The sequence below is a fragment of the Mus pahari genome, chromosome 2 (genome assembly GCF_900095145.1).
Source record: "Mus pahari chromosome 2, PAHARI_EIJ_v1.1, whole genome shotgun sequence".
Taxonomy (NCBI): Eukaryota; Metazoa; Chordata; class Mammalia; order Rodentia; family Muridae; genus Mus; species Mus pahari.
Window position 1 is genome coordinate 114,229,025 of NC_034591.1, and position 19,329 is coordinate 114,248,353.

General features: G+C 44.9%; 1 protein-coding gene and 1 pseudogene across 2 annotated transcripts in view; one reads left to right on the plus strand and one right to left on the minus strand.

Moving 5' to 3' along the window:
- The window catches only part of Frmd4b (FERM domain containing 4B), a 191,469-nt gene that overhangs the window by 150,699 nt on the left and 21,441 nt on the right, over positions 1–19,329 (minus strand). Inside the window, exon 1 of one of the 2 annotated variants that reach the window (XM_021190025.2) lies at positions 11,109–11,259. The exons of the other annotated variant lie outside the window; for it this stretch is intronic. Within the exon in view, the coding sequence (XP_021045684.1) occupies positions 11,109–11,132 (24 nt within the window). The 5' untranslated portion in view covers positions 11,133–11,259. Of the gene's footprint in view, positions 1–11,108; positions 11,260–19,329 lie in introns of those variants that run through there. 2 annotated transcript variants of the gene reach the window in all.
- LOC110315984 lies at positions 3,476–4,474 on the plus strand (annotated as a pseudogene).

Sequence of the window (19,329 nt, forward strand, 5' to 3'; positions counted from 1 at the left end):
ACAGCTACATTGTATTCATATACATAAAATAATTAAATAAATCTTTTAAAAAAATGTGCTTCCCTGCCTCCTAAATACTTCATCCTTGTGAAATGTTAATGTCACAGACACAGCCTGTGTCTCTAAGGCAGAACTAAGCTCTGTACGATTTCAACCTTTTCTCTACCCGCACCCCGCCCCCTGAAGCAGTTTTTATTTTCTTTGGCACTCAAGTCACCTACAGAGATTGACTGGCTTAAGAGAGCAATGGCGGAAAGTGTGACTGGAGCAAGGCCAACGAAGAGTGGGGCAGATACAAGAGTCATGAGAGGTTCATCAGTGGTACTCAAAGGCTGTCTCTGAGACCAACCATATGGTTAGAAACTCAGAGTTGGTGCGGGGATGCATTTCAGTATGTATCCTGCAAGGATGCCCTTGGCTACCCACTGAGATAAAGCTCAGCCTGGGAAAAATGAGACATAGACCCTCATGATGCAGCTGTGACCTCAAGGCTTCCTGCATGCTCTAACTCCTATTCATGTTCAAGTCTGAAGCCACTGGGCGAGAACATTCACTTAGGCCACGGAGAATGTGGTGCTTATGACAAATGTGGGACAAAGCTGCCAGAGGCTCTGGGGGCATGGAGGAGGCAATCTGGGGACATTTATATTTATTATATGAGATGAGTCTAGCTACTGGAAGATGAGACTGGAGATGGGCAATGATGGAAGAGAGGGAAGCAATCTACAAAGTTTTGTAACTTGTAACTGGTCCTCATTTGCAAGACGGGAGAACAGTGTGCAAGCTGCTAAGAACTACTGGATTGTACTGGGTGATGTGGAATGCCTATGAATCATCACTTAGTGATGTTGTTCTTTAAAAACAAACTTCAAAGGTAAAAAGGAGGAGGAGGAAGAGGCTGTGGTAATAACTCTGCAAGGCTGTTGAACCAATTGCAGTGAATACTAGTAAGGGACTCTGCACACTCATGATAAACTCAATTTAAATGTTCACAGATACCAAAGTGCATGGTAAGCACTCTGATCTGGCCTCCAGTTCTCCCTTCCAAACTTTTACTTGTTAAAGTTGAACGCACATCCATCCCACACCCCACACCTCTCCCACAGAGTCCCCTTATTTGAGTCAGCTTGACCAATCCAGTGAGCCAGCAAGCTAGTTCAGTATCTTTGTGGTCTGGTAACTCTGTGACATGCTTACAAGGCAGCTTCAGGCCAGGGGAAGGTACTTGGTGTTCTATTCAATTTCCTTTCATTGCCATGCCCCACCCCCGCCAGCTGTGGGATTTAACTGGTAGGGCCCAGAGAGTGAAACTTAATGTTAAATCTAAGTTTTTAGGTCAGTTTGATGACTCTGAAGTGCTGTTATGCTGGGAAAGTATGAAGTGCTTTCTCTGGGGAGGCATGGCAGTGTAGGGGTAAGCACCAGGCTAGCAGGTGTCTAAGACTGATGTAGTAGACTTGTTAACAATCAAGTTTGACCCTGGCATCCCCGAGGCTTGGCTGCCCATCCTCAGTAGGCCAAGTAAGTAAGCTAGGTAATTGTGAAAAACTGACAGATGAGATTCTTCCAGTGTGACCACATGGGAAGAGGAGCAAAGAGAGCCAGTGATCCCTATACCAGATTTTAGGGTCCCACTACAAGGTTTAGGCTTAAACAGAGGATAAGACAGTGGTTCTCAACCTGCAACCCCTTTGGCGGTGTCTAATGACTTTTCACAGGGGTCACATATCAGATATCTTGCATAACAGACATTTATGTTACAATTCTTACCAGTAGCAAAATTACAGTTATTAAGTAGCAATGAATACTTTATGGTTAGGGGGTCACCACAGCATGAGGAACCATATTAAATGGTTCCAGCATTAACACTGGGTTAAAAAGTATGCAGCATCAGGTAGTTCGGGCCAAGGTGTGGACTATCCATCACCACTGCCCTAGCTCCGTCTCTCCCACAAGGGGGTCTGACAAATTATAAAAGCAACATGAAACCTCATTCTGGGAGACAAGCTCCCTGTCTGGCTGGCACCAGACTTCCAGACTTTTCTATCTCCCAGGATAAGATTTCTGGGGAAATTCCAATTGTTTGGGCTCCATTGTCTCAGCGGCCTGATAGGCAAAGGGAGACATACACAATTCTACTTAGAATATCTTCAGTCCTGCCTGGCCAATCACACAGATTCTCACAGAAGCCCATGAGACTTCGGAGCAAATCATTTAATTCCTGTAAGTCTGTTTTTATTTTTATTTTTTATCCGACAGACGTAAAAGATGACAGAGGGTGTGCATAGTTTTGAGCACAGTTCCCAGACTTTACTGTCCACCAAGGGCTGAAATGGCCATAGGAACACGTAGCTTCATGAATCATTAAGAAAACACCATTCTGTAGACCTCCAAAATATGAATACAGTTGGTTTGGGACGGACATTGTTGGCACACAGACATAACATTCAGTAAAGCATTTGCAGGCTGGATGCTCCCAATATACGCATTACGCCCATCTCAAATCCCTCAGCCAGCCCTGAAGAACACCTCTCTACATCTTCATGCAAGTCTGGGAAAGTCCTGAGAAGAGGGCAAAGTTAGCTTTGGAGCTGATCTCAGTCACATCCACCCCTTACACAATCTCATCCCTTTCCCAGGTTTGTCCCCACTTTCCTTCATTCTCTGTCTGCACTGTACCCATTCAGGTCTCCTTTGGGGTTTTCTCCACCTCATCTTCTTTCTACCTCCAGAAATGCAGGCTGGAGACAGGTTCTATCTATTTTGATTTTAATCACGTAGATTAAAAATTATTTTCCAGGAAATGGTTAAGTTGGTAAAGATCTTGCAGGCAGGAAGGCCCTGAGTTTAAATGCTCTGTACTCACATAAAAGTCTGGCACAGTGACAGTGCACCTATAATCCCAGTGTTGGGGACGGGGGGGAGGAAAAGAATTTGGGGGGTATTACTGACCAGCCAATCTAACCAAGTTGGTGATCTCCAGAATCTGTCAGAGAATCTGTCTCAAAGGGCAAGGGGTCTGGGGAGTGGCCCAGTGGGTAAAGCACTCATTGTGCATGTGTGAAGACCCGAGCTTGCACCCTGAAGCACCCAGGTAAATTATGGACAGGCGTGGTAGCCTACTTGTAACTCCAGTGCATATGAGGTAGAGGCAGGGGAGACACATGGCATGCTGGCTGGCTAGACTGGCTGGGTTCAACTGAGAGATCCTGCTTCAGTAGACAAGGAAGTGATTAAGGAAGACACCTGTGTCTATCGCTGGTTACCACAAGCATATGCACAGACATCCAAGTGCACCTTTACATCCGTGTGCACCAAGAAACATATACACATGAATACACACACACACACACACACACACACACACACACACACACACCACAGAAGGTAAGAAAGGGTTCTGGCCAGCCCGCAGGCCGTGAGGGCAACATTGGTGGTGTGGTGTCGTCCTGTGCCCACTTCCCCAAGGGGAGAGATGTTGGGGCTCAGCCACTTAAGAGTTGGAGGACTACTGAAATCTATTTTGCATGTTGGACAATGATGAGATCATGGCCCTTTGCGACACCAACCACCTGGTACAGTGTGTGGATCGCCAAGATGCTATTCGTGCAGTATTTGTGTATTGCCAAAGTGTAGAAGAACTTCTGAGGCAAAAAAAAAGTCCACTGAGAAGTCACATGTGAGTATTTGGCAACACAAGCAGTGGCTGTAACTCCAACTATTGAAAAACACAATCTTACTCAGTTATGCAAAAGGTTACTGGGCAGCACAGTCATCAAAAGCGAAGGAGGCAGCAGAGCCAGTTACAGAGACGGAGGACATCCAGCTCTTTGAGCAGCAGGCAAAGGAAGATGAGGAAGCTGGAAAGGTTGATTTTTGTCACTTAGGAGAAGAATCCTGTCACCGGTTCTTTGACCTTCTTAGTTCTCAGAATCCTTTTCTGGGACCACCTCACGATGACTGGGGCCACAGCACTTCTGGCATGATGTGCAGCTTAGATTTGATTATAACGTCTCCGAACAAAACACGGCAGACTACCATGGAGCAGAAGTTGGGAGCCTTCGCTTACTGTCATTAGTGAAAGAGGAATTTCTTTTCTTCAGTCCTAACCTTGATTCTCAAGGACTAAAATGTGCGTCTTCTACCGGGGAAATTCTCGTTTGGGAATATGTGAACAAATTTTTGGACTCATCCATAGCCCTTTTGTGGGAAATACTTGAAAAATCAAATTTATCCTGAGAATCATTGGAGGAAGTCCCCTTGCTCCTGGATCATCACTGAAACCATCTGTAACATTTGAACAGAGTGATCTGGAGGCCTTTTATAAAGCAATCCCTTTGTGTAGTAGCCCTGAAGTAAGACCTAACGTAAGGCAGATATTGGAGAGTGGGACTGGAGACCAGGTTTTATGTAGTGGAGATGAGGCATTGTTGAACAAAAGGGAATAAATTTGCCTAACCCTCTAAAGCACTGAGCACTGTACCTCGGCCTGAAGACACTGCAGAAACACAACACCGACCACCCCTAAGCCACTGCAGATGTGAGAATTGACATATTTCAGCTGAAAGACCTTTTTGGACTACAGACTAGTGTGAATACTTGCCTATTTCTACCTGAGTTACAGCAAATGTTCTGAGAACTTATTGCGGTCCACCAAATAAATCCCACTTTAGATGTTGAAGGTCCCTGAGTGCCTTAGAAACTTTAGGTAATATTTTCACTTGATTTAGTGACTGGACTACTAATCTCTCCACTTCCAAGTGGCAGAGATTAATATTATTCATGTTCACGGCTTGTTAGATCTCTTGCAAATGCATCTCACTAAAGTGTCAAAAGAAAACAGCATTTTAAAGATGTTTAATATAAAAAGTCTTAATTATATAAGATATAAGCAGCGGACTTGTTCCAAAAGCCTAATAATTTAGGCTGGGAAGAAAAACTTAGCTTCCCATTTGAAACTTTTTTTTTTCAAGTCACTTTTTCTAGTCCAGGCAAATATCTCAAAATCTGCTACTTTTCTGACTTATTTTGGGCAATAAATGCTATTCTCAACACACACACACACACACACACACACACACACACACACACACCACAAAACCATTTTCTTACTATTGTGGAATGCTTATGGGCAAATACTGACCAGCTTGGTCATTCTGCTAATGTTCCTGACCTTCCCTAATGTTTCGATCCTTTAACACAGTTCCTTTTGTTGTGGTGACTTCGCACCACAAACTTATTTATATTGCTACTCCATAACTGTAAATTTGCTACTGTATGAATCATAATGTATACCTATGTTTTCTGATTATCTGAGGTGACCCCTGTGAAAGGGCCATTGGGTCAAGATCCATAGGTTGAGAACCGCCTGTGCTAATGTCACCACTGCGGACAGCTGATCTCACATCTTTGTTTCCTGGTTTCCTGATCTGCCTGATAAAGATTTAAACACACAGTTGCTCTCTTCCTTGGGCTACTTGCCTCCAGGGACAAGGTAAGTCTGCTTAAGCACTGAGCCCCAAGTCTGCAACTTGCTCTTCACAAAAGGAGCCAATCCATAAACACCTGTGGAAGGAGGGCTCGCACTTGCCTATGAACTGGGAAAGCAACATAGTCCTTTTGTCATGTAAAGCATTTGAAGAGCTGGGACGGTAGCCTATGCTTTTAATTATAGCACTTAAGGAGGCTGAAACAGGGTGAGAAGTTAGAGACTGTCCTGAGATATCCAGTGAATTCAAGTCTAGTCTGAGATATGCAGTTGGACCTAACTCAGACAGCAGAAAATAAATAAATAAGTAAATGTATCATGAGATGATAAGTTATTTCTCTTAAAAAGAAAGTGGGGGCTGAAGATATGACTCAGTAGTTAAGAGTACTGTCCTCTCTTGCAGAGGACCCAAGTTCAATCCCTAGCACCCACACGGTGCCTCATACCCATCTGCAATCCCAGTTCCAAAGGATCCAATGTCTTCTGACTTCTGTGGGCATTACAGACATGTGATAAACACATGTAGGCAAAACCACACACACACACACACACACACACACACACACACACACACACTAAATATATATATAAATAAATTAAAAGTATTTTAAAGAGAGGAAGAAATGAATATGACAAAGCAAGAAATGTTTCACGTCTGACCTTAGTACTTGTCTAATGAAGCGGAGCGCTTACATCTCAAGGGGCATCTGGCATGGGCGTGGTTACCTGAGCAATCTTCTATCACCCCCAACTCCAATACAGAGATGATTATAAAAATCTCTGCAGATTTACAGATAGGTCCGCCAAAGCCGATGGCTGTTTTCAGGGTGAGCAGGGCAGAGCAGTTGCTCTCTGGTCCCACTAGGGTGATCTGACTCTCAGTGCAACACAAGGCCCTGTACCAAGAGGGTACGGACTACCCCTGGACCTGCGTGTCACCGAAGGCATGATTCTTCCTCTCCGAGGAGCAGTATAAATAGCTGCAGAAGGGAGGTAGCAGTCCCTGCTCTCAGATGCAAAACACCTTCTCCAGAGTCCTGGTCAATGACAACACACCACATTTGGGGCACATTCCAATAAAGGTAATAGCATCATTTCTGGGGCATCGGGTTGCCATGGATGTGCCCTCATCGAAAGAACTAACAGATGGGGTCTTAAAGGTACTGAGGCTTCAGGCCCATTCCTCCCTTATCAAGGAGGCTTTGTGCAGTGTTAGGGATCAGGCCTTGTAGTGGGTACCTTTTCAGGGAATGCAATGTTTGTGATTACACAAATAAGAATCAGTGGTCCCTTTGGATCCACATGTGTGCATCTGCTGGCATCTTGCCCTTGTCAGAGCATCTTTCGGCCTTCTGTCCTTTGGACACATTAGATCACTCGACCCTGTGGACACTTGTCTGGATGCACTGGGCAGAGATCCACAAAGAGAGCCAGGGAAAATAGTTATCAAATGTCTTTTGCAGACTTGGTATTGACTTGAGGGTAAGTGGAGAGGTATTTGCATTTTAAGGATGTATTTTTTTTCAGCCATGTGAAAGATCTGAGCCCAAAACAAATGGGATAAGAGTTGTAGAATGTTTTTCTGGAAAGAATATTTTCAATACATTTGGCTTCTATTGTGGAAAATGGGACCTTTCAAACTCATCTTAATACTTTAAAATACTGTGAAGGGTCTTAGACTGAATCTTCCTGAGAAAGGTAAAGTGCTTGATCCTTCTGGTGATGTATAGAATACTTTCAATACATCATAGCTTTTACTTGCTGTATTTGGATATTGTATAAGCAACAGTATTTACCACCTACCTACAGGGTCCATCATTAATGACAGACAGGAGGCAGCTCTACCCCTCAGCATTATAAATGTGTTTTAATCATTCCATCAGAAGCTCAAAGGCATCGCTCAGTGTGAGAGTAGGAAGGCAGGGTTTACAGACAGACAGACAGACAGACAGACAGACAGACAGACAGACAGACAGACACACACACACACACACACACACTGCTATTAACTGCACAGACTCAACTCTTCCTTTCTCTTTGTTTCTAGGGGACAAGAGTACATCAAAATCATAATTTCCAAATGTATCAGAGAGTCAACGTTTGCCCAAACAGACCTGATTTGATTTCTCTCTAAATATGCATGACTATTATGACTCTAATCCAGTGGTTAGTGCAGAAGTCAATTTAATCCTTTGACCTCAAAATCATATTAATTAAATTCTACTTATCTTGGTCGTCTCAAGTTATTGGCTTTGATACTCACTGAGTGAGTAGTCAATGAACTATCAGTAAAGCTCAGGTAAGTGGCAGAGAGTGGCAGGAGTGGCTGGCTGCCCTTGCCAACTGCTGGAGGCTTCCAAGACTCTGTGGCCATACTTAACTCATCTTTATTAATTTAAGCCTGACATAGTACTAGTGTAGAAAGAACCTAGGAAATAGGTGCGGGAGGAGTAGTTTTATATTTCTTTTTTAATCTTACTTTTATGTGTGTGGGTGTTTTGCCTGCCTGCATGCCTGTGTATCACTTATGTGCCAGGCGCTCATTGAGACTGTCGGATCCTGAGGAACTGGTGCCAGAGATGATTGTGAGCTGCCATGTGGGTATCAGAAATCGAGCTGAGGTCTTGAACTGCTGAGCTATCTCTAGCTGAGTGTCCTATGCTCTTATTTCTCACTTTGATTGGGGGACAATGCCTCGCTATCTCACCCGCTCTGGCTGTGAACTTCCGGGCTCGGGGCTCTTCCTCCTGTTTCTGCCTCCCATGTAGCTAGGATTACGAGTACATATCACCACACTATGCTGACTTTTATAGAAGTCTGATCTCAGGAACAATGAACGGTTGGAATAGTTATAGTCATAACCCACACGTTCCCATTTCTTCATAGATAGAACCCCAACTTCTGCTTCCAAGTAACAGCTGCAGTGATTCTCCATCCCCAGCTTTGTTGGGCTCTGCTGGTTCCACGCACACTGCCACAGGTCTAAGGAACCTGGGTCCTTCTAGTCTCCTGATTTCCTTTCTAGGTAAAGAGCAGAAACACTAGTGGAGAAGAAGAAAGAAGGGACAGATGGAGGGAGGGAGGGAGAGAGGGAGGGAGGAAAGGAAGGAGGGAGAGAGGAAGAGGATGGAAGCAAACAGAGACATACATTGCTTTCATTTATAGGGTGCTAGGGAAGTAAAGCAAACATTTCTGATGCAAGAGTGAGAATTTCTGAGCTTAGCCCAGGTTTCTGAACTCAGCAAGGAAGATGACTCTGAACCTCTGAAAGGAAAAGCCCATGCTGTGTCTCCAGCTCAAGTTTCTTATCGCTTTCCTTCTTTGTCTACCCAATGCTACCCCCCACTGTGGCAGAAGCCTGTTTCTTAGGGACTTTTCTGTATGAGCATACAGATTTCTGCAAGCAGTTACTCTTAGAAAGGCCTCCTTTGGGCTGGTCACTGGCGCTGCCGGCTGCATGCCTTCCTTTTACCCCAGCATTAGGCAGGCAGAGGCAGGTAGATCTATGTAAGTGTGAGGCCAGCCTGGTCTACAAAGTGAGTTTCCAGGATAGACAAGGCTACACATAGAAACCCTGTCTCAAACAAAACAAAATGAACAAACAAACAAACACACACACATGAAGGAAAAAATGCTCTCCTGTCACAGTGGAGCTGCACACAGGAATTCACGGCAACTGTGACAACATGCACAAGGGCCCCACAAGCTCTAGCCAGACAAGAATCCCAGCATAGAGGACAGAAGGTGGACATGACATCTCACTGCTGGCTGACAAGTGATTGGCATTTGGTAGCTGCTGGGAGAGGGAGGGTGGGGCTTCCTCAACCTCAGTCACATGACGTGGGGACCAGCCGAAGTGACTTAGAGACTTTGCTCCAGCTTAAGCACTTCAGGGCTTGAGAATACAGTTCTCCTAAACCAATGGTGTTTCTCTCCCCACTTCCCCATATTCTGATGGTCATCAAGCAGACTCTCTGTGGGAGGGCAAAGCCCCTTCCTGCCCATCCTGCATTCCACTGTCACACCTTCCACAGCCTCCAGATGGGGGACCCAGTAAATAGCACACTGGGAAACAGAATGACCTCTGGCACAGAGACTGGAAGGTCATAGCTTGATAGCCCTGTATTAAGAGTTAGTTTCTGGCCTGGCAGTGGTGGCGCACGCCTTTAATCCCAGCACTTGGGAGGCAGAGGCAGGTAGATTTCTGAGTTCGAGGCCAGCCTGGTCTACAGAGTGAGTTCCAGGATAGCCAGAGCTATACAGAGAAACCCTGTCTCGAAAACAAACCAAAAAACACAAACAAACAAACAAACAGAGTTAGTTTCTGACCTCTTAAAGGGGAGAGAACAGAGTGACTTTACTTTGCAAGTAGACTCTGGAGACTCTCTTGTGTGACTCAAGTCACAGGAGCCCCTGGGTCAATCCAGCCCACAAGGCTGCATCTCAGAAAATATACTCAGACATCACCATTGTGTTCTATTATGGTGGGAGGTCCCATCAAGGTCCCCACTGTGACATGTTTGTTTCTTTAAGGTTTCTCTGCACTTACCCAACCCCACCTACTTCCTCCACAGACTTCCTCCTATCCTCCCTCCCCCAGCTTCGCACTCCGCTGCATTAGATAATTTCCTTTCTTTTCTGAAGTCTACCCAGATTCAACCCCCCCCCCACCATTGCCAACAACTGACTAAGGAAGAGAGGCTGAACACATGGTATTGGCCTTTAATGAGTTTACCATAACCACATTACAAGGGGGAAAGAACAAAAAGCTTCCCTTTAATAAGGATGTAAGACTTCCTCTGACAAATCAGAAGAGTATATTAATTAATTGATAGCTATCCACAAAAATGGCATCTCCGAGGTCTCTTCTGTGAGCTGATGAATTCTGCTCACACAGAAGCTTCACCAAGAAATAGCTTAAAGGTAACGGACAGGATTCAGTTGCCTGCTTTCCTGAGGCAGAGCAGGGCACACACATCAAAGGGTCCTTTCAGAAAGGACACTAATGAGTTCTAGCACACTCGGACCTTTGCTGCCCAGCTCCAGACAAAAGTGGAGGGAGCCTCATCTTGCTGATGAGGAGATTAACAATTACAAATCAAAAGCATTTCTGTGCTGCGCTCAGGGACCCTTTCCACAGCTCTTTCCAGGGTGAGTGAAGGAAGGAGCCTGAATCGTTCAAATTACAAAATAATTGAGAGGAAAGAAAGAATAGAAAAACAGTAGGTGTCTGAGGCTGATGGTGACCTGGAATGACACACTCCAGTAATTCACTGATGTGCTGAAGAAAATCAGAAAACCAGCCTTTTCAGTCTTTTAAAGAAGCCAAGATGTTTCTTACACATATCAAGAAAACCTTCCAAAAGACAGGCGTGAAGAACCGTCTCTGTTAGGATATTGTTCTAGACCTTACCCTACAGGAGTTAGCAAGGAGCAATTCCTTGAAAACATTGAGAGATAAACATGCCTTGTCAGTTCTGTTTCTTAATAGTTGGTTTCTGAGATGCCCTGCTTACAGGAACCTCCCCCCATATCACGTTAAAACCTGTCCAACATTTTGCTCAAGACGCTCCAGGACACTGCCTGCCTGTAATCTGATGGTCAGAGACATTCCTCTTACCTCCAATCCATGATTGAGACTCATTTAAAGGGACTGGCGAGGAGGCACGGGACACAGGACACATGTATTCAGCGCCGTGGGGTGTGTGTGCCTGTGTCCTCCAACTACAAACCGGTAGAAGTGAGGACCCAAAGCCCCCGACACCTTCCGCTGCCATATAATCACAAGGAAGTGACCTTACTGTTTGTTGCTTTGATTAGAAACAAAAGCCTTTCAACATGAGTCAGGAAAGCAACAGAGGAAAAGCCAGCTAAAAAGCCTGCTGCTGTTTCCTTTGGCCACCTGAAGCTTCTCTTCATTATACACTATAAACATATGATGACATACTGTGTGTGCCCTGAATTCTCAACTTCATAAACAATGTCCAAGAGGAGTTGAGAATTATTCAAGAGATGGGCTATGCCGGGTACCATTCAAACTCCAGCCTGGTTCCCCATCCTGGGGTAGCCTGGGGATTTAATATGTGGAATAGAGTATTTAATGGACTTTGCTTCTCAGAGTCACATGCCAATGGCTTTTCCACTCAGAAATAAACTCAGAGTTCCATGGTGAAAACATCAACATCCCTTCAGCATCAGGGATGCCAGGCACAGAGTATCTTGGCAGGCTAACGGTGGACTCAGAGAGGGCTCATTACATCATTTGCATTTTGCAGAATAATTTACCAATAGAATTATTCATGGGGTAGGGGATATTCAAATTATGTTATACTTCATCGTAAAATGAGAAAAATACACAGGAATGTAATTAATTGACTTGTTTTCCTTAGGGTAGTTGAGAAAGGGCTCATAACATGGTACGGTGGTTCTTCCTTCCGAAGAGTAAGCCTTCTGGCAGTGTGGGTGAAAACCTAAGTTCTAGAGTTAAACACACCTTAGTGTCTGTGAGTGGTTTGTCTTTGAGAGAGCTACTTGATCTTGTGGGAATCTATTTGCTCTTTTGTAGACCGGGAGACAAAAATCCCTCTGTCTTAAGGGTGTTGGAGGAGGTAAAGGAGGTAGCACAGATCGGGCACTGGGAATCTGATGGGCAGAAAGTATCAGATGCCCCAATACTGAAGGGTGAGCAGCCTCCGCTCCTCCCCCACATTTACCTGTCAAGCACCGACATGGTTTTTAACATCAAGTCGTTCCAAAAATGTACTTACTCTTCCAGCAGACTGGGGAAGACTCAGCCAGAAGCCAACTTTGTTTTATTTGCACTGGTGTTTTGCCTACATGTACGTCTATGTGATGGTGACGGATCTTGGAGTTACAGACAGGTGTGTGAGCTGCCATGTGGGTGCTGGAATTTGAATCATGGACCTCTGGAAGTACAGTCAGTGCCCTTAACCGCTGAGCCATCTTTCCAGCCCTCTCTAGAAGCCAACATAACCAACAACAAGTTTGAATGCAGACAGAGGTCACACCAGTAGAAAACGTGACAAAAATTTTACTCTGGACTTAGCAAGTATTGGTGCATGTGTGTTCTGACAACTGGAAGAGCTGGAAGCTAGAATAGATTACTTAAGCAATCTAAGGAGCTGTGCAGTCAGTGGTGTTGCTGAGGAGCCCACATACATATGCTTATAAGATAAATGAGAATATATACACGATGCTCTGTAACGATGTCCTTAGGGACATTCAGAAAGTCGTGAGTCTCAAACAACCTGTGCCCAAGTGAAGATGGCATGATGGGTTGTGAAGATAACTTAAAGAGGGACTTAAAATATCAGTGCCAATGCACACCTGCAGAAGGGGGTGAAGGCAAAAGCTTGGGATGTGGCAGAGCTTGGCTTGCCGTGCACAAAGGCCTGGGTTTACTCTCCAGCACCACATCTGCACAAAGAGCAGCAGCTATTACCAGTCCTCACATTATTAATTAGACTCTGAAAGCTCCTAAGTATTAGATTAATAGCTCATCGCCGACTTTAGTGTTCCAGGAGCACTCTATAATTGTTTAGAGTGACAAAGTGACTGGGATGGCAGCCTAGAGCCACCAGGACACACCCTAGGCAGGCAGCTGGGCTGGAGGCAGCCAGGCTTCACTGACAAGCTCTGGATGGCGAGATCACTGGATGCGTCAGTACCCAAAGTCATTCCCTGAACTTTCCTGTTACCGAGTTTATAGTTTCCACTTCAACCCGTGGATGCAAAGGTTCTCTGGAGCCTGCCACTTTCGAGAGAAAAGGCAGTGTGACTCTGACATCCTTAGCCTTGTGGCTCTGGAGCCTGGGTGTTATCAATGCAAGGTAGGATGGACTCTAGGTGTAATGATGGGGGAAGCCTAGGTCGAGGGTAGGCTCGGAGCGAAGTGGGTCACCCCTGCTGCATTAGGCATCAGACAGGAATGGGGTGGCCAGTTGGAAAATACTCCTAGACAGGTAGCATTCAGATATCAGGGGTGGGTGGTCTCTATCTGACTTAATTGTTCTCTCCAATGCTGGCTGACAGGAACCCAGCTCTGGGGCTGACTTAGCCTGTCCTGTTTAAGAACCCTGTTTTAATTCATTTTCTGTTGCTATACTACAGATAGGTAAATTTATAAAGTAAAAATGTATCTCATGGTTCTAGAGTCTGGGAAGTCCTAGGGCACGGTTGAGGCATCTGCTAAAAGCCTTCTTGCTACATCATAATGTGGGTATTACATGCACAGAGATAGAACAAGCTTGCTCACTTGGGTTTCTCTTCCGTTTTGTAGAAAACCAGTTAATACCATCATGGGTACTCCACCCTTATGACCTCATGGAATCCCAACTACCCTTCAAAAACCCCTCTTCCAAATACCATTAGCACAGAGTTTTTGGGAAGTAAGCTTCCAACACATAAAGACTGAGCAGTCAGTGTCTAACCCACAGCGGAACCCCCGAGGAAGCCAACTGACATCTTGAATGGTTCTAAACGAAGATGAGCATCTGTGAGGCGAAACTATGGAACGCACATTGTGGTGCAGTTGCAGGCTCACATACTGTGAACTTAATTCACAGCCTTTGAACTCAGGCAGGCTCTCTGGGGGACTTTCACTGTTCCTGGAAGCAAGATGAGGAAAGGTACTCAGGGTTTAGGGAGAAATGTGTGTGGATAGGTCCAGGTTATTTTAAAATTTTAATTATTTTTGATTTTATATGTGCGAGTGTTCTTGCATTATGTATGAGCACCATATGGCCTTCAAAGGCCAGAAGCAGATGCCAGATTCCCTGGATTTGAAGTTAGAGACAGATGTGAGTTGCCACGTGGGTGCTGGAAACCCAACCTGAGTCCTCTGCAAGAGCATCAAGTACTCTTAACTGCAGAGCCACCTCTCTATTCCCCAGGGTCCCTTTTTCTTTTAAAGGAATATAGAGCCTCTTTGCATCATCACTAAATCATCATTTTTATTCTTCACCAAACACTTCACATGCCAGGCAAATGCCAGACACCCTGGAAATACCAACACAGACCATGTGTCGCCATCTTTCAAAACCAACAGCTTGGAGTAGCACCAAGCCATCTGCCATAACTAAGTGATGAGCTGTACCCCTAAGTGGCAGCAAGCTTTGCAGTAAGGAGAGGAGCACTTCCCTTCAGATTTCAGTCCCAAGAGTGTGTTTGGTTCAGTTCAAATGTTCTCAGGCAGCAAACACACACACACACACACGCGCGCACACACACACACACACACACACACACACAAAGGGGTGCTGTAGGGAAATCAGAAATCAGCTTTGAAAACATCATGATCCAAGCCTCAAGCGATTGGACTTTGTGGCCCTGGAGGAGAGAAGCGGCCACTGGATCTGATACCTGACTGTCTGGGACAAGCATCTCTTCCATACATACTATCTTCTGTTCTTCATTGATGCCAACCTACAACCACTTGGAGGGCTCATTTCGTAAGTTTTCAGTCATTACAAGGACTATGGCATTGGCTCTTCATAAGGTGCCAGGCACCAGAGCTGATATTATGGGTGTTCAGATTAGCATTGTGGTCCCACAGGATCCCAAACTCATGAGGACCTTGCGCTTGATTTGATGCTTTTCTTCTTTACTACACTTTACTACAGCTCTTCCCTCCCCCCACCCCCCACCTTGAGACAGTTTCTCTGTGTAGCTCTGGCTATCTCGGACTTCACTCTGTAGACCAGGCTGCCCTTGAACTTAGAGATCTGACTGCCTCTGCTTCCTAAGTGCTGGGATCAAAGGCATGCACCACTACCACCCAGCTATTATACTTCTCAATACTATTGTTATTATTTTATGTCGATTGGGCTCAAACTCAGGGCTGGGTGTTTGCCGGGCAAATGTTCTACTTGTCAAGTACATCTCTAGCCCTTGTATTTTTGAGACAGACTCTCAAACGCTTGCCATGAACACGTGACCCTCCCTCTGGCTCCCAAGTATGGGAGTTACAGGTCCTGCCATGCTTGGCTCCCGTTGAATAAGGAATTGTGTGTTTTCATTTTGCATAGGGACTCTCTGCCTGGCATTGTGCTGAGCGGGAGAGGCAAGGACTATGACCACAAGTCATGATAAAGAAGGCCGAGGACCCTGCTCAAGGAAAACCTCTGGGCAAGACAGGAGAGGCGGCTGCTGCAGGGACACGGGTTGAGCACAAGGCATGTCTGTTATGCTCAGGGCTCGAGGTAAAGCACCTGGGAGGCTCTCAGCAGCTACTGAATGAAAAAGAACTTCTGTTTAAAAAGGAAAATCACCAACTACAGAAAATGAATTCATAAGTTCCTAAAACTGGGGCTGATAACACTGAAAGTTTATTTAAGGTCTCCCTGAGATCACATGCTGCAGCCGTTGGACAGTACGCTGTGTCCAGGAAAAACATCTCCAATGGAAAAATCTGTTACTCATGTTCTCCTCCAGGCAGAAAAAGAGGGAACTTTCTTGCACAGGGCGGGTTCTTGCTTTCTTAACCACAAATGGAAAAGCTGAGGTGAAAAGCTTGGGGGAGAGCGGCAGGCATTCGTGCTTCCTAGGACTGTCTGTCTTACAGCAAGAGGCCAAAGGCGCGTGCGGCACTCGACACAAACTGTAAAATCTAATAACTTACTCATGTTTGGAAAACTAAAGACAAAAAGGCCTTTGAACACGGTGTTTGAAGTCCACTTCACACACAGGAACGGAGACCCAGAGCACTCAGTGCTAGGAGCCTCCCAGCTGGGGGTAAGAAAACGGACTCTGCACCCAGGGTCCGGATTCCGAAGCAGGGACTTTCACAGAGGCTGCACAGACAATGCGAAGAAAGTGGCATGACTTTCCACGCAGCCTTCCATCTCACTTCCTTCCTGGCTTTCTGCAGAGTCTGAATTTTTTTTTTTTTTGTTCTGTTTCGGTTTCCCCTTTCTCTGCCCATTTGCAGTGCTTAGAAAAGAAAACAAAACTATCTCCTCCTCCTCCTCCTCCTCNCTTCTTCTTCTTCTTCTTCTTCTCCTCCTCCTCCTCCTCCTCCTCCTCCTCCCTCTCCTCCTACTCCACTTCTGACACAGGGGTCTTCTCTATATAGCCAGTTAGAGTTACTCTTGCCTAAAATGAAATTTTTTTTTTGAAGGAAGACTTTAGGGTACACACAGTGGCTGAACTGACATCACACACTGTATCCATTTCTGCACACACCTTTTAATCTGGCCACTCTTGAGACATCTAAATCACTAGTTCTCAAATCTGTGGCTCTCTACCCCCACAGAGTCATATAGCAAATATTCTGCCTATCAGATGCTTACAGTACGCTTCACAACAGCAAAATTACAGTTACGAAGTAGCGATGAAATAATTCTATGCTCTGGGGTCACCACAACATGAGGAACTGTGTTAAAGGGTCACAGCATTAGGAAGGTTAAGAGCCACTCTCTATATTATGTCCTGCTTTTTGTCCTCTGTGTCATTGTAAACCAAATCTACAGCTTCAGGTAATTTTGTCTGTAAAGACTGCAATATAAAATATCTTGACATTGTTTTTAGATATAAACCCAGATAACTAAAAGTAAAAAAAAATTCTCACTATCTTCAACTATCTGTTAAGAGTTCAGATTTCCAATTGATTGATAATATTTCTTATTTGCTTATTTTTGGGTCAAGGTCTCACTATGTAGTACAACTTGGCCTCAAACTCATGACTCTCCTGCCCCAGCCTCCAGAGTACTGGGATTATAAACATATATGACTGCATCTGTATCCGATTCTTTCCCTCTCCTTCTCACCTTACATCTCTGTCTCCCTCTTCTTCTCTCTCGGAGTCAGGGTCTCCCTATCTCTCATGGAAGCCCTAGCTATTCTGGAACTATCTATGTAGAAATGCTGGCTTTGACCGCACGGAGATCTGTCTGTCTTTGCCTATAGAATGCGCTGGGATTTAGGGTGTATACTACCATGGCTGGCCTCATTCCTTTCCCCTTCACTTTGTTGGAAATAATATCCCAAACCAGAAGCCATAGTTTAACACAGGCTCACATTTCTCTTAGATTTTGGGTAATCTATGGGTACCCCCATTGTTATTTATTTACTGAAGATGTGGGGCTGTTTAACCCATCAATTCTCAGACCACCCGGCTTGCTGACTGTGTTTCTAAGGCATCTGCTGTGGTTCCTGAAGGCCTCTGCTTCTGGCTGGATCTTTTAATCAGTACTCTCTCCTGGATCCTGTAGCCTGTATGTTCTTGCATTGGAAGGATATTTGTTCTGTTGTGGTACAAATATTAATATTAATATTAATATTAACCAATATTAATGACCAAGGTCATTTATTCAATCAAGGACATCAACATGACAACTTTCTAATCCTGCTAGCCCTATTCACTAGAGTACCTCAGTGTGGACATCTCTGCCCTTATCTGCAAATGGGTGATGGTCTTTCAATGTTGCTGAATGACTGGTCAGCTAGGAGCGTCCCTACGTATTAAATCCATGGTATAAACAGCTACCAGGATAGGAAACACCTCTAGAAAGTTACCTCTGACAAGCTTACAGACATGCTTCAGATTTAGACCGAGAGAGATCGTTTCCTTTTATTCTAGAAGTTGACATAATTTGATTTAGAGGTGGGTTCTTTCAAGCATGGCTTCACATCCTGAACAAAGTATGTGTGTGGGTGCACTCAGACATACATACGGATGTTTACCTTTCTTCAATAAATATGCAAGAGCTGAGCAAACAGATAATAGGACAACCATGCTTTAATTTTTTTTATGAAAACTCTAAATAATCCCCTCTGCCTTATCTATTATTTCACTCTCCTGTCAGTTAATAAAGGACAGTCTAACTGTCCCTTAGTCTCACCAGAACTTGGTGTTCTATGTCTCCTCCTCTTTCCCTTCCCTTCTTCCTTCTTCCTTCTCTGTCCTTTTGACCGTTTTCTGAGACCAGCCTTACCCTGTAGCTTAGGATGGCTCTTGGAACTATGTCGCCCAGGCTGCTCTCAAACTCGTGATCCTCCTGTTTCAACTTTCCCCTCAGTGCTGAGATTACAGGCCTGCCCGTCCACCCTTAGGTAGGCTCTCTTTCAAAAATTATTGTTGTTTCTCTCTCTCTCTCTCTCTCTCTCTCTCTCTCTCTCTCTCTCTCTCTCTCTCTCTCTTCCTCTCCCCCTCTTCGTCTCTCCTTCCATCCCTCCTTCCTTCCCTCTTCCATGTGTGAGAGTGTGACGTGTGTGTGACGTGTGTGTGTGTGTGTGTGTGTGTGTGTGTGTGTGCGCGCGTGCGTGCGTGTGCGTGTGTAGAGTTTAGAGGACAGTCTTCTGAAGTCAATCCCTTCTGTCCACTACTTGTCCTCTAGGGAATGAACCCTCATAGCCAAGCCTGGGCAGCAAGCACCTTTGCCAACAGAACCAACAGAGCCATCTCATCAACCTAGGTTCTCAGAAAAATAGTCATATAAGTTAGTGCAGCAGCAGAGACTACACTACTGGGTGACTATTTTCAAGAACATAAGTTGAAATGGTAACTGAAGATTAGGAAGAATAAATACTTACATACACTTGCATATACACCAGACCCTGTCCCCATCTCCACCTTGAAGGGTTATCTAATATAAATTTTGTACTCTGTTTGAGGTTGGAACTATTACTAAAACTGAGAAATTGGGACACAATCGTTTTTGTTTGTTTGTTTGTTGGAGATAGGGTTTCTATATGTAACCCTGACTGTCCTGTGAATCACTCTATAGACCAGGCTGGCCTCAGACTCAGGGATCTGCTTGCCTCTGCTTCCTGAGTACTGGAATTAAAGATGTGCCTCCCCATACCTGCTATGTTGTCAATTT